The sequence below is a fragment of the Mus caroli genome, unplaced genomic scaffold (genome assembly GCF_978045245.1).
Source record: "Mus caroli unplaced genomic scaffold, Mus_caroli_1 scaffold_6, whole genome shotgun sequence".
Lineage (NCBI taxonomy): Eukaryota > Metazoa > Chordata > Mammalia > Rodentia > Muridae > Mus > Mus caroli.
In genome coordinates, this window is record NW_028227261.1 from 146,585,975 (window position 1) to 146,600,637 (window position 14,663).

A 14,663-nucleotide genomic window follows, 5' to 3' on the forward strand; every position below is an offset into this window, starting at 1 on the left:
ACCAGGGAGTCTTGTTGGGTTCGCGGTCTTCAATCCCGTTCCCAAAGCAAGGCAACTCCTTTGGGAAAATTGTTTGGAGCAAGGGGAGCACTGGAGACAGGGCGGATTTTGGAGTTCCCAGGCTTTTGGAAGGGTATTAGGACTTGGGTGCAGCAGGCTTCCCGGGTCGCTGCAGCCTCAGTTTGGCTTTCGAAGGCTTGTCTGTCCTGATTGTGGGGTGAGAGGGGGTGGAGGTGGGGGTGTAGGGTGGGGGCGTGTCCTCGGGTCAGACACGCCCCCACCGACCTTAAAACGCGCAAGCCTGCGCCGGACTGCTGCCTCTCGCGCTCGCGGGGACTGCCACGCTCAGCGCGGTCCCCAGCCCCGCGCCTGCCGCGCCCGCACCCGAGTCGCAGAGCTGCCCATGGCTGACCTGAGCTTCATTGAGGATGCAGTCGCCTTCCCCGAGAAGGAGGAAGACGAGGAAGAGGAGGAGGAGGAGGGCGTGGAGTGGGGTTACGAGGAAGGTAGGCTCGTGGGGCCGTTGTCGCGGCTGCTCCGCCCCACGCGGTCCCCCACTTGCCCCTCCGTGGCTGCCCGAGTGCGGTTCGCACCTGCTGCACCCGGGCAGCCACGTCTCCCAGCCTGGAGCAGACGTGCAACCGAGTTGCTTTCTAGTCTTGGGAAATACAACCAAACGCACTTCAGAAAACGCGTCCCGAATTGCAGGCTGGATCTTGGGGACTTTAAAAAGAGTTTCCTAAATCTGTCTCCGCAGATCCAGGGCTTCGAATAGTCATTAGTGCCCGCCCATGTTTCCTGTATACACGGAGGAAAGAGCAAAAGAGCTAATATGTATGGGACACTGTATTTGCATTTTAAACAAGTGGCGCTCATTAGCGTTACAGGTTTTCTGTTGTCTCTGAGCATGTGGGGCTTTGAGGAAATTTCCTAGTACTGCACATAATTGAACTGATGAGCAGAAGAAATTTCTGAGGTATCTTTTTTCTAGTCACTTCAAGATAAGTTTCTTAGATCCCTACATCAAAGCGTCTGTATGCACAGACAGTAAAGGATTTTGTGTGTGATATTTAACAACAGACCAGTCACGTAATGAATGTAAAAATCCACACACATTTCTTATATTTCATCTACATACAGATGATAGTCACAGCTATAATGTTAAGGATTACGAGATTTTTGTGTTATATTTTACTGTCATTAACCTTAAAAAAAAAAACCCAACCTAGTCTCATTTTGTCTTCAGGTGTTGAGTGGGGCTTAGTGTTTCCTGATGCTAATGGGGAGTACCAGTCACCTATCAACCTAAACTCCAGAGAAGCCAGGTATGACCCCTCACTGCTGGATGTCCGCCTGTCTCCAAATTATGTGGTGTGCCGGGACTGTGAAGTCACCAACGATGGACACACCATTCAAGTCATCCTGAAGTCGAAATCAGGTAATTTGGAACACATGTTTCTGCACTTTTATAAGCAAGCTCTGATTTAACTTGTATGGTTTTAAAGGTGACACCAACACAGTTTCTATTTTCATGGTCCTTATAAGTTGCATTTTTCTGGGAATTATTTTCTAATAGAGTTCTCAAGGGCTAAGAGGGTGAAGTGATGAATATCTCAGCTGGCTGTTCTTCCAAAACTGTGCCTGAAGCTGCCTCTTGCTCAAACATACATTTACTGAGCTATGAAGGAAGGAGTGCACACACAGGCTTGCGGATTTGGGTCTTTCTGCTGTGGGTTTTGTTCTAAATTATTGATTAGCTGAAATCATTTAATTATAATGTCTTTTGAAAATAGTTTGTGAGACCAAAGATTGGGATTTATTGATATCACCTGTGTTCAAGATAAACTTTTCAAATTAAAGTTCCCTTCTCTATCAATGACAAGAATAACTTTCATGTTGAATGCAGCCCGATATTTAAGTGGCAACTCAGTGCTTGTTTTTGTTTATTGTTAACTCACTCACTCACTCTTCTTGAACCTTGCCGAAATGAATCTGAAATGTTTTGTGGAAAATGCAATTTCTGGGAGAATTGCTTTCCAGCTTAAATGTAGGAGAGACAAAAACAGATTTAAAAAACATTAGCATTAAGATTGTGTTTTTCATGGGGAATAATGGCTATTTTTCCTCCTGGAAGGAGTGTAACATTAGTGTGTTGAGTGTTGATGTGTTTTACAAACAGACTGTGCTTACGTTAATTCCAAATTGATCAGCTAGGTGTTTCAAACCCTGAAACGGTTAGGTCTGCCATTAGGCAAAGAAGGTATTTACTCCTCATCTTGTCTCACAGCTTCAATTCGAAACCCACCAGGCAGAGCCTGTATTCTTTGCAGCTATTGGTAGTTTAGTTGAGGTGGGGACAGCTCCTGAAAACAGTGTGTATTTTATATGGAGCTAGTAAACACACACACACACACACACACTCACACATTCACACACACTCACACACTCACATTCACACACTCACACACACACTCACAAACATTCACACACACTTACATTCACACACACTCACACACACACACTCACACACACTCACACACATTCACACACTCACACACACATTCACACTCACGCACACACACTCACACACATTCACACACACACTCACACAGTGAACTTAGATTTGAGCTTCAATCAGAATGCTTTGGAGATGTTTATCTCTGGTCATTACACATTCTATCCTTCTGTATACTTTAGATAGTCCTGCCCCCTCCCCTCCTCTGACCTCCACTCCCGAGCAGAAGGAACTGCTGCCTGTAGTTTTGTCCTGACTTGCAATGCCAGATGCAGACTTCATTCTCTACTTCTTTCCGGACCTTCCTCCCTCAGGGGCCCAGTCCTCTTCTGTCACTACAGTGATTTCTCCCTTTTAATGTTTCAACAAACTTAAAAGCCAATCAGTCCTGCGCACGATGGTGCACACCTTTTAACCCAGCACTGCAGAGGAAGAGGAAGGTGGGGTCTCTTGATTTCCAGGTTAGCCTGATCTAGATCTACATAGGGAGCTTCAGCCATGGCTACACAGTAATAGCTTATCTTATTTTTTAAAAAAAAAAAAAGGCAAGTAACTGGAAAAAAAACCCATCTCTTAATTAGTTTATCACAGCTTCTGTAAAGAACTGTCTTTCAACTCTGAACACTATCATTTATTTATTTATTTATTTATTTATTTATTTATTTATTTAATGAAGCTTCTTTTCTTTATCAAAATGGACTACAGATATAATTTGAATAGTTGGCTATGTCTACATTTTCTCTACATCTAGCTACAGCCTGTCTTGCCCTACCTACAACTTCCGGTTTTCCTCTAGGAACAATTACTTCGAACCTTTGAAAAATTTACTTTTTCTGGTTTTTTTTTTGAGGTTATAATATAATTCCATCATTCCCCCGTCCCTTTCCTTCCTAACTCTTGTGTATTACCCCTTCTTGCTATCTTTCAAACTCATGGCCATTTTCATTAATTATTATAATTATATATATATATCTTATATATAATTATATATATATATAATATATATATATAAGATATATATATATATCTTAGTCAGGGTTTGTATCCCTGCACAAACATCATGACCAAGAAACAAGTTGGGGAGGAAAGGGTTTATTCAGCTTACAATTCCATACTGCTGTTCATCACCAAGGAAGTCAGGACTGGAACTCAAGCAGGTCAGGAAGCAGGAGCTGATGCAGAAGCCATGGAGGGATGTTCATTACTGGCTTGCTTCCCCTGGCTTGCTCAGCCTACTCTCTTATAGAACCCAAGACTACCAGCCCACGGATGGTCCCACCCACAAGGGGCCTTTCCCCCTTGATCACTAATTGAGAAAATGCCTTACAGTTGGATCTCATGGAGGCATTTCCTCAACTGAAGCTCCTTTCTCTGTGATAACTCCTGCTGTGTCAACACAAAACTAGCCAGTACAATATGTGTGATGTGTGTGTGTGTGTGTGTGTGTGTGTATGTGTGTGTAAAACCTGCTCAGTCTGTATAATGTTACCAACATGTTTGTTTTCAGGGCTGAACTTTTAAAAGTTGTTTCCATTGTCATTACCTCTGTATTTCTTAATAACAGGCTTATGCCATTTGCTCTGATATTTAAGAGTTCTTTAGTCTCCCTGCTGTGGAAGTGGAGGTGTGTCTTATTACTCTTTCCTGTCCTGGTTTTGTCCCACATCATTAAAGTGTATTGTTATTAAAAGTAATACTCAAAGCATAATTGCTATGACCTTGCACCTGCCATTTCTGCCCGAGGCTCTATTGGGTTTCCTTTATGGAACAATGTTTTCCTTTGGAGTTACTGTATTCTTGTTTATTTCTTTTTAACGTTGCCTAAGAGGAACTCACTTCCAACTCTGACTGATGATAGATCCTGTCTCAGGACATTCAACAGCAGTGAGTCCTCCCTTCTTCCCTCTTGTCCTTTCTCTGCCCCTGCCTCTCTGGACTGCCACTGAAACACACAGACTTTTTGAGTTTGCTCTCAATTTTCAGTTTCTAAAATCTGGTGCTGATGAGTTGATTTTCTTTTGAATTTCACCCTTCAGTGTTTTAAGTGAGACCCTTCTTCATCATTTTCTCTTGCCTTCCTCCTGTTTGTATATTTTGGGCTCCTTCTCTCTCAGTTCCGTTCTGTCCTTTCCTCTTAGGAGGTTCTCCTCAAACACCCAGTGATCCGGCTCTCTGCTCCTACTTAAGATGAGTCTAGCTGAGTCTCAAAAGCTCAGTTCAGGAAGGCAGAGGCTGAGGTCTGGTCACATGGTCAGTAATGGAGTCTGGCGGTGACTCGGGTGTGCTAGAGATAGCTTTGGAGGGGGCTCAGTGTCCTCAGAACTTACCTGCTTGCTGTTTCTGCTTTTTAGGGACACTGGGTAGGTAGCAAGGGAGGGCTGGCCCACGTGTGGCTGTTTGCATTCTGGTTCTTGTCAACAGCCAAGAGAGTGCCACCATACTGTAGCTCCTATCCTCTGTTCATCTGTTAGGCTGTTTAGCGGCAGCTGTTTGGCAATGGAGAACAGAATTCTGAGAGAACCCCTCTTTTTAGGGACTTTCATTTCTTGTTTGAAGTTTTCCACTTTATGCCTCCACCTTCACCCAGGCATACCCAATGCCCTTCCGTTCCAAGTCTGTCCTTTTGTCTCTTTCCATTCGGCTGTTATGACAAAATGCACATTTCCCTCTTGGGTAGTGAGGCCTGAGCAGACAGGGAAGCACTTCCTGTGTTACTGGGGGTGTTTCCTGATGACAGTGTGATGGCTTTAAATTGTATTTATTTATTTGTTTTGTATCTTAATTATTTATTTATTTAGTGTGTTTTGTTTTTGAGATAGGAGCTGTGTAAGTTATCCAGGCTGGTATAAAAACCACTGTGTAGCTGGAGACGGTTTTGAATTTTAACAACTTCCTGCCTCTTACCCTCAAGAGCTGGGACCATAACATGACCTACAGTGCCCCACTCACGTGCTTTTAAAAATGTACTTTTAATTATTATTTTAGTTATTAGTATGTATATATGGTGTGTGTGTGCACGTGCGAGCCAGCATTTGTGTGCATGTTGAGGGTTCATGCAGGAGGGCGGGGGGTTCAGAGGGTAATTTTATGATTCTGTGCCTCCTTACACCTTTACATGGCGGTTTTGGGATCAAATTCAAGTTGTCAGGCTTCAAAGAAAGTGCTTTTACATCCTGAGCCATTTTGCTGGCCCATAGGTTATCTTTTTATAAAAGTAAAAAAAAAAAAAAAAAAAATTCCGCTGGGCATGGTGGCGCATGCCTTTAATCCCAGCACTCAGGAGACAGGCAGGCAGATTTCTGAGTTCGAGGCCAGCCTGATCTACAAAGTGAGTTTCAGGACAGCCTGGGCTATACAGAGAAACCCTGTCTTGAAAATAAAAACAAAACAAAAACAAAAACAAAAACACCAAAACAAACAAAAAAAATTCCTAGTGTAAGCACAGTATTCTTTTTTTTTTTTTTGGAATTAAAGCTTATATTTTATCACCTGCCAATTTGAGATCTCTGTTTCTGTGGACATAGTCATTTTTCCTTCTTTTTAATTTTTTTCTATTTTTACTGTAAAAATAGAACCTCACAAAGAATTACCCTGAATGACCACACCATTTTTTTTTTTTTTAGAATAGTATCAGTGTTTATGCTTCACAAACCAAAGCCCTTAGTGTTATCCTAACAATGCAGTTCATGTATAAGGTCCCTCTGGACACGCTGCCTTGGGCCATTGGACCCACCTGCCTAGTCTCTCCACCATGCAGACTTCCTTGGGCTGAGGCCATGGGTGATCATTCCACACACTCTCCCCAGGGAGAACTGTAAAACCTTATCATATTCTAATTGCCGGGTTTGAAATGAGATGTGTGGAAACTAGTCTCAGACACGGTTACCTGTGGGCTATTTTAGTTTCGACTGCTTCTCCCTGTCAGTTCTTCTACTCAATCATCCTGAGCACGCTTGACTCTCTAGGCTTCCTCCTCAGCCCTGCTCACACAGGCAGTGTAACGTAGAGACTGTGTGCTGCCTTTTCCTGTTATTTTTCTGTCATCAGACTGGCCCTATGCTGCAAACCCCTTGGCAGGCTGTAGCAGCCTCAGCCCAGGGAAGGAAAGTCAGTCTTCACTGAGGAGCACAGTCAGACAGTTCTGTGCCTTCCCCAGCAAGTCTGTCTAGAGTTCTGGACCTAACAGAGCATGCGTATCAGGCTTTCTCAGGCATTCTTTGGAACACTGCTGACCTGCCTGTAAGAGCTAAGCAGATACTCGCAGCTACGAGAACAAAAGACCATAATAGCCACTGGGTGTCTCATTTACCTTGGTGTTGGGAGTGTAGGGCCTGGATAAAGCATGTCTGGTTTGCCAGATGTGTGATGTGTGGGGAGAAGCTGGAGCTGTGTGCCTGTGCAGCAGCTGATTGGTTTCCTCTGGCTGGTAGAATGCAGTTGACAATGTTTTAGTTTTACCTTATACAAAGAGTTACAGGCTTTGGATGTGGTAAAATTAAGCCAGCAACCAGTTGTTGAAGGATGACTGTTTAGTAGAAATTATTAGAGAAGTGTTTGGGAAAGAAGTAGGGTTTGACGTGACCTGGAAGGGTATATATGTGTCTTAGTCAGGGTTTCTATTCCTGCACAAACATCATGACCAAGAAGCAAGTTGGGGAGGAAAGGGTTTATTCGGCTTACACTTCCATGCTGCTGTTCATCACCAAAGGAAGTCAGGACTGGAACTCAGACAGGTCAGGGAGCAGGAGCTGATACAGAGGCCATGGAGAGATGTTCTTTACTGGCTTGCCTCCCCTGGCTTGCTAAGTCTACTCTCTTATAGAACCCAAGACTACCAGCCCAGAGATGGTCCCACCCACAAGGGGCCTTTCCCCCTTGATCACTAATTGAGAAAATGCCTTACAGTTGGATCTCATGGAGGCATTTCCTCAACTGAAGCTCCTTTCTCTGTGATAACTCCAGCTGTGTCAAGTTGACACAAAAATAGCCAGTACAATATGCTTGCAGGTTGGTGAGATACAGTGCAGAGAGCTGCACAAGCCACAAGAATATGGGACAAATCTAGAGATGATGCTAGAAGGAGCGTCTTATAGCACATCTGAAGAAGATGTGTTTGTGGTAAAGGGAAATGTAAGAGTGAGGATGTGTTAGAACACAGTCTTGAGGGACCATGAACAGAGGCTAAAGGACAAGACACCACCTCCCCCATAGGAGCCTTAAATAGCATGTTAATCTAGGAAAATTAACATGGCAGCCCAGAATGGGGTGGGACCTACAAGAGATTGGAAGTTGGTTAAAAATTCACAGCAATAAACTAAATTACCCAAGAAAGACTGAGGCCATTGTGGGGCCATCCAGTGGAAAAGTAGGGCTGGCACAGGGCTGTACCGAAGGGTCCTCTGCAGAGCTCTAGTAGATATAGTAAGGAGGGGATGGATAGAGATGGGCAGGGGTGGAGTCCCCGAGACTGGACCACCGTTCAGATCCTGTCACCATCCTCTCTGTCCTGGGCTGTTTAAAAGTGGCAGCGTTTTACTTGTCCTGGAGTCTGGCCCATTTTCACATCCTGTGAGTGATGAGTTGACCAGGCTATGTGCCCCATTGTCTCCTGGAGCCGGGGGAAGTGATGTAAGCTGTCACATACACCATTTGATTTCTCATCAGGAGTAAGGAATGGCAGGAATCTTCACACTTGAGGTATGCAAACTAAATAAAATTGTACATACCTATGATAAGGAAAATAATGCACATATAACATGAGAACAGTTTTCATTTATTGGCAGTGGTTATGGCCTCAGCTTCCATGGATTGTGCTGAACTCTTTCTATACTGTTTGTCTTGTTACATATACTTATGATAAAGTTTACCTTATAAATTAGGCACAGATTGGAATTAGCAGCAATATATAATAATTATATAAAAAGTTATAAACACATACTGGAATACAAATTATGTGGACGGAGTCTCTATATGTTTGAAAGTCTTGATTGAGTACTTTCAGTCTGTGTTGCATGCAGGTAACAGAAACCTACAGATATGGTGACTACAGATATGGACAGATTTCTACTGAGACAATGTGGTGCTCAGGTGTGTGATATGGCAAAAGCCTGTAAGATAGCACATCACTCCATCTGTGACAAGGGGTAATACTTGTTTTTTATGACACATGGTCTTGCTATTAGTCCAGGCTGGCCGCCAGTTCTCCCTTGTCTTCCTTCCATCTCTGAGTGCAGGGATTACAAGTGCATGTTCCCTGTGCCCGGCAAAGATAATGACATTTTTAATTGGCCATCAGTGTAAGAGAGATTGCTAACCACTCTAGATCATTCGTGCTATCTACTAGCCCTTATTATAGCAACTTTAATTAGAAAAGTTTACTTCTGGGTCTTTCATAATTCTCAGTCTGTTTTTAGGCTGGATGATTATTCCTAACCCCATTTCCCCTGTATAAAACCTTTGCCCACTGGTGACTTATGATTTCTTCTCTCAGAACACACGTGAACTGCTTAGAATCTCTGAGCCTTTCCATCCCCTGAGTATATTCTTCAAGACTCAGCTGGGCTGTCATTCCAGAAAGTCTTCAGTGATTCTGTGTATGCTATCTGCTTTTTGATGACTCTAGCTGGATATCTTTCTACTGTCCACACATTCTCTTTGTGGTCTCTGATACCTCCTATAGGGAACATTCTTTATGTAGTGAGGATGTCTGGCTGCTCTGGGTATGACTGTCTGCATTGAGGATGCTTAGCTGCACTGGACATGCTTGACTAAACTGTGGATGCCTGGCTACCCTGGGGATGCCTGGCTGCACTGGGGATGCCTGGCTACCCTGGGAATATTTAGCTGTACTGGGGATGCCTGGCTACACTGGGGATACCTGGCTGCCCTGTGGATGCCTGGCTACACTGGGAATGCCTGCCTGCCCTGGGGATGCCTGGCTACACTGGGGATGCCTGCCTGCCCTGGGGATGCCTGCCTGCCCTGGGGATACCTGGCTGCTGCTGAGGTCAGGTCCTTTTGCTTTGTCTCCTTTATGGCCAACACACTCAAAATGAGTATTCAGTTCAAATGAACTGTGAAGGAATTCTCCTCCAGTCACAGCTTTTGAATTACACAGTAAATCTGTTTTCAGCAAAGGACTATGAGGCTTAGACAGGTTTAAGAACATGTTTGTTCATCAAGTTGTCACATGATCCTCACATTTTGTAGAGCATTCCTTTAGGGGCTCTATCTGTGTCTCTTAAGCATCACGGCAAGGCCCATTAAAGAGCAGCTAAGAAATGGGGACAGCAGCAATGACATCAACTAGTGGCAGATTCTCCTCCTGGCTTTGTCACTCTAAAGAAATGAAGCATTTCAGAAGAGTCATCCCTGGGCTGTTTCACTGTAATTTCATTGGAGTTTATGTCATCCCCCCAAGGAATCTTCCAAGCACTGTGCAAACATCACTCTCCAGAACTTAGTCTGTGGTTACGTAGGAAAGGCACTCACTGGGTTGACTGCCTTCCTAATAAACAACATTTTTTTTGGTAGAAAATGGGGTGTAGTATCTTCAGATGGGGCCCAACAGTGACAATTTATTTTGGTGTATGAACAGTCGATCTCGAGGGATGCATAAGGAGTTCATTTACTTGGCATCTCAAACTAAATTCAGTGGTTTGCCCTTTTAATGGCTTTGCATGGCCACCTGGTATTAGCATGGTTTACTTTTGAGATTTTAACCAGCAGCAAAAGTGAGAAGTACCCAGACCCTGATACCTGGACAAAGCTGCCTCTTTGCTTCCTCTCCCTGAGCATCAGTCTGGGAATCGTGCCTTCCTCCCACCTGTTCACATACCCTCACAGCATGGGTGCACGAGGATCCTGTTGCTTCAATATAATTTAATGGAATACAATTAACTGCAGCTAATAAAACTGCCACAGTGACCAAGAATGACTTGGCTCTCTTTGATCCCCATGATTGAGATGAATTCAATTTCAACCTAAATGGATATGAGATCCATGAAGACAGAAATTCTGTCTGTTTTGTTAAAATCATTTTATTCTATATATTTTATACATTGACTAGTATCATGTAATAGATAATGAAGAATATTTGTAAATGGTTCCCTTGGGTTTTGAGTATCTGCCTGTCAAAACATGGGCTTGTACTGTTTGAGTTTCTAGCATGTTTAAAAACAGAAGCTCTGGGGCTGGAGAGATTGCTCCATGAATAAGAGCATTTACTATGTAAGCCTGAAGACCTAAGACCATTTCCAGTTTCCAGCATCCATGGTAGAACGATTGTCTTTCCTTTTATTTTTAACTTATTACACATGCATGAGTGCACACACACACACACACACACACACACACACGTTCTTAAATACACAAATACAACCTTCTCAGTCTATATAACATGCATGAATATCTGATGCATATGATCTTAGGGTAGAACAACAGGAGGGCTCCTCCCTGGAGAAGACTATTTTCCCTACTCTCAGCATTCCTCAGTTCTTTGTCTAGGCAGGAGGACCCACAGGCTTTCTCCCTTCCATGCTACCCTGTCCATTGTTGTCATCCATATTCAGGTCTTCTTTAGGTAACCCTGTTGATGAAGCTTCATGGATATAGCCTCTCTGACATTTTTAGGAGACATGATCTCAGAGAAAACTTACTCTGGTTCTTACAATTGTTCTGTCCCCTTTTCTACAACGATCCTTGAGATGAGGAACATTTGTTTTGAGGATCTACCTGTTGGGTACCATACCAACTCTTGTTCCCGACATTTTGATTGTGGTTTTTAGTAATGATCTCTGCCTGCTGTAAAGAACAGTTACTTTAATGTGGACTGAGAACTACATGTATCTGTGGAATAAGAATAAACAAAGGGTAGTTAGAAGTTATTCTGCTTCAGGAAAGTGGTAGTTGTAGGTTCTCCTCCAAGATCCATGACCACGCTTGGCCTCAGTAGTTGACTAGATTTCCAGTTCCAGGAATGATTTCTCTCTTGTTGGGTGGCTCTTACGGCTGGGTAGAGAGCTATTGGTTATCACCAAGGTATGTATGCCACTATTGTACCCCTAAGGTTAGTTGGACATGTTGGTCATTGTTGGACTTCATAATCATTGTAGTGGGGTAGGACTATTGGTAGATTTGCTCCCTTGGAAACTCGCATTGTGTCTTTTTGTACCATGTGTCTAGTCCTCAGGAAGGGCCTTCAGGTTAAATGCAAATCAGGTCCTCTGGATCCTGTGTCCAGAGTATTTGGTATTTTCAGCAATGGGGACCTATCTTCCACCTCTGGGAACCAACCAAGGGCAACAAGAATAGTCTATGTTTGCGGAGTTTCTTGGACAATCCTGACTCACAGGGGGCTTCTGCTGCTTGGTGACGAGGCTTTTATTAGTCTGTGGCTCTTGGGGGGATCATTGTCAGTTCAGATGGGAAGATCTTATTTATCCTGTAGATGTATGCATATATACAAGCTTATGTTTGTTACATGTAATTTAAGGTAAAAAGTTAACAGCATGATTTCTTATGATTTTTACTGTTATTTTACCCTTCTCTCCCCTTCTTTATTCATTTCCATTCTTTTCCCTGGTTAACACCCTTCTCCCCCAACTCCAACCCTCACTTTCAAATGCTTGTGCCCTGCTACTCTCCTACCTCCACAATGGTCCTCCTTTACATTCTTGGTTTCTTCTGTTACTCCCGGTAACATATTCACATTAGAAGATTTGGAGCAGAAGGCTGTAGAGCCAATGGCTATAGTTATATGTATTATGTTTGTGTCCTTTGCTTTGTTCTGTTGGTCGACATGTCGGTCTTTGTGCCAGCACCGTATTGTTTTTCTTACAATGGTTCTGTAATGTGTCTTGAGCTCTGGAATGGTAATCTCTCCAGCACTGCTCATTTAGCTCAGGATTATTTGGATTATCTGGGGTCTCTTGGGACTCCATAAGAATTTTAGGATTGTTTCTTTTATTTCTGTGAAGAATGAAACAGGGATTTTTGATTAAGATTGCATCAAATATGTAGGTGGCTTTTGATAGAATAGTCATTTTTACAGTATTACTTCTGCCAATCCATGAGTGTGGGCATTTTTCCATTTTCTAGTGTCTGTCTCTTTCTTCTGAGATTTAAAGTTTTCATTGTAGAGATGTTTGACTTCCTTATTTGGGTTTATTCCTAAATATGTTCTTTTCTTTGAGGCTGTTGTGCCTATACAGGTGTGTGTTCATGACCTTTTTCTCTGTATATTTGTTGTTTATGCAAAGAAAAGCTATTCATTTTTGTAAGGTGATTCTCTCTTCTGCCACACAACATAATAATAATTTGTAAGACTCTCAGTATTGGTCCTTTTTGTCTTATAGTTTTGAAAGGTGGATTTCTTTTTGTTTCATTGAGATCCACATCAAAACCGCTTGTATCACCCTTTCCCGTAAGAAACAGCACACTGCTTTATAGTAGTTTGGGTAAGTGTGTGTTCATATGTATCTGATAACAGGGCTTTAGGCAAATAGTTTAACTCCTTTTCTTTTCTTTAATTGGATATTTTATTTGTTTACATTTCAAATGTTATACCCTTTCCCAGTTTCCCCTCTGCAATCCCTCTATTCAATCCCCCCTTACCCTGCTTCTGTGAGGGTGCTCCCCAACCCGCCTACCCACTCCTGCCTCACCTCTATAACATTCTTCTACATTGGGGTATCAAGACTTCATAGAACCAAGGGCCTCCCCTCCCACTGATGCTAGATAAGGCTCCTTTGAGCTCCTTCAGTCCTTCCCCTAACGCCACCATTGGGGTCCCTGTGCTCAGTCCGATGGTTGGCTGAGAACATCTGCATCTGTATTGATCAGGATCTGGCAGAGCCTCTCATAGTGTCTGAGATAGGTCTCTGCATGTGGGATGGATCCCCAGGTGGGGCAGTCTCTGGATGGCCTTTCCTTCAGTCTTTGTTTCATTCTTTGTCCCTGTATTTCCTTTAGACAGGAGCAATTCTGGGTTAAAATTTTGGAGATGGGCGGGTGACCCTATCTCTCAAACTGTGTCCATGTCTAATCTTTGGATGTGGTCTGGACAGGTTCTCCCTCCCCTTTGTGGGTTATTTCAGCTAATGTCATCTCCGTGGGGTCGTGGGAGCTGCTTGCTTTCCTGACATCTGGGACTTTCTGGTTGCTATGCCCAGTTCCCCATCCCCCATTGCTACACATCTCTGTTCAATTTCCTGACCCTCTGTACATCTCCTCCCATTCGTTGGAGCATCTTCTGAGTATATGTCCAGGAGTAGTATAGTTGGGTTCTCAGGTAGTACTATGCCCAATTTTCTGAAGAACTGCCACACTGATTTCCAGAGTGGTGTACCAGCTTTCAATCCGACTAGCAATAGAGGAGTGTTCCTCTTTCTCCACATCCTCACCAGCATCTCTCTCACCTGAGTTTTTGTATCTTAGCCATTCTGACTGGTGTGAAGTGGAATCTCAGGGTCATTTTGATTTTCATTTCCCTGATGACTAAGGATGCTGAACATTTCTTTAAGTGCTTCTCAGACATTCGAGTTTTCTCAGTTGAGAATTCTCTGTTTAGCTCTGCTCCCCCCCTTTTTTTGGATACAGTTATTTGGTTCTCTGGAGTCTCCAGTCTGTTAGTCTATATCTTTTTATTGGGGAAATGAGTCCATCGATGTTAAGAGATATTAAGGAAAAGTGAATGTCACTTTGTTGTTAGAGGTGGAATTATGTGTGTGTGGCTATCTTCTTTTGGGTTTGTTGAAAGAAGATTACTTTCTTGCTTTTTCTAGGGTGTAGTTTCCCCCCTTGTGTTGGAGTTTTCCATTTATTTATACTTTGTAGGGCTGGATTTGTGGAGAGATATTGTGTAAATTTGGTTTTGTCATGGTTTCTCCATCTATGGTAATTGAGAGTTTGGCTGGGTATAGTAGCCTGGGCTGGCATTTATGTTCTCTTAGGGTCTGTATGACATCTGCCCAGGATCTTCTGGCTTTCATAGTCTCTGGTGAGAAGTCTGGTGTAATTCTGATAGGTCTGTCTTTATATGTTATTTGTCCTTTTCCCCTTACTGCTTTTAATATTCTATCTTTGTTTTGTGCATTTGGTGTTTTTTACTACTATTTGATGGGAGGAATTTCTTTTCTGGAGTTCTGTA

The 14,663-nt window shown here is 43.1% G+C and overlaps 1 protein-coding gene across 1 annotated transcript in view; it reads left to right on the forward strand.

Annotated features, from left to right (window-relative positions):
• Nucleotides 1-295: 295 nt before the first annotated feature.
• Nucleotides 296-14,663, forward strand: part of Ca8 (carbonic anhydrase 8 (inactive)) — a 91,621-nt gene continuing 77,253 nt past the window's right edge. Inside the window, exons 1-2 of the mRNA XM_021159978.2 lie at nt 296-506; nt 1,247-1,438. Of these exons, the coding sequence (XP_021015637.1) occupies nt 404-506; nt 1,247-1,438 (295 nt within the window). The 5' untranslated portion in view covers nt 296-403. The remainder of the gene's footprint in view (nt 507-1,246; nt 1,439-14,663) is intronic.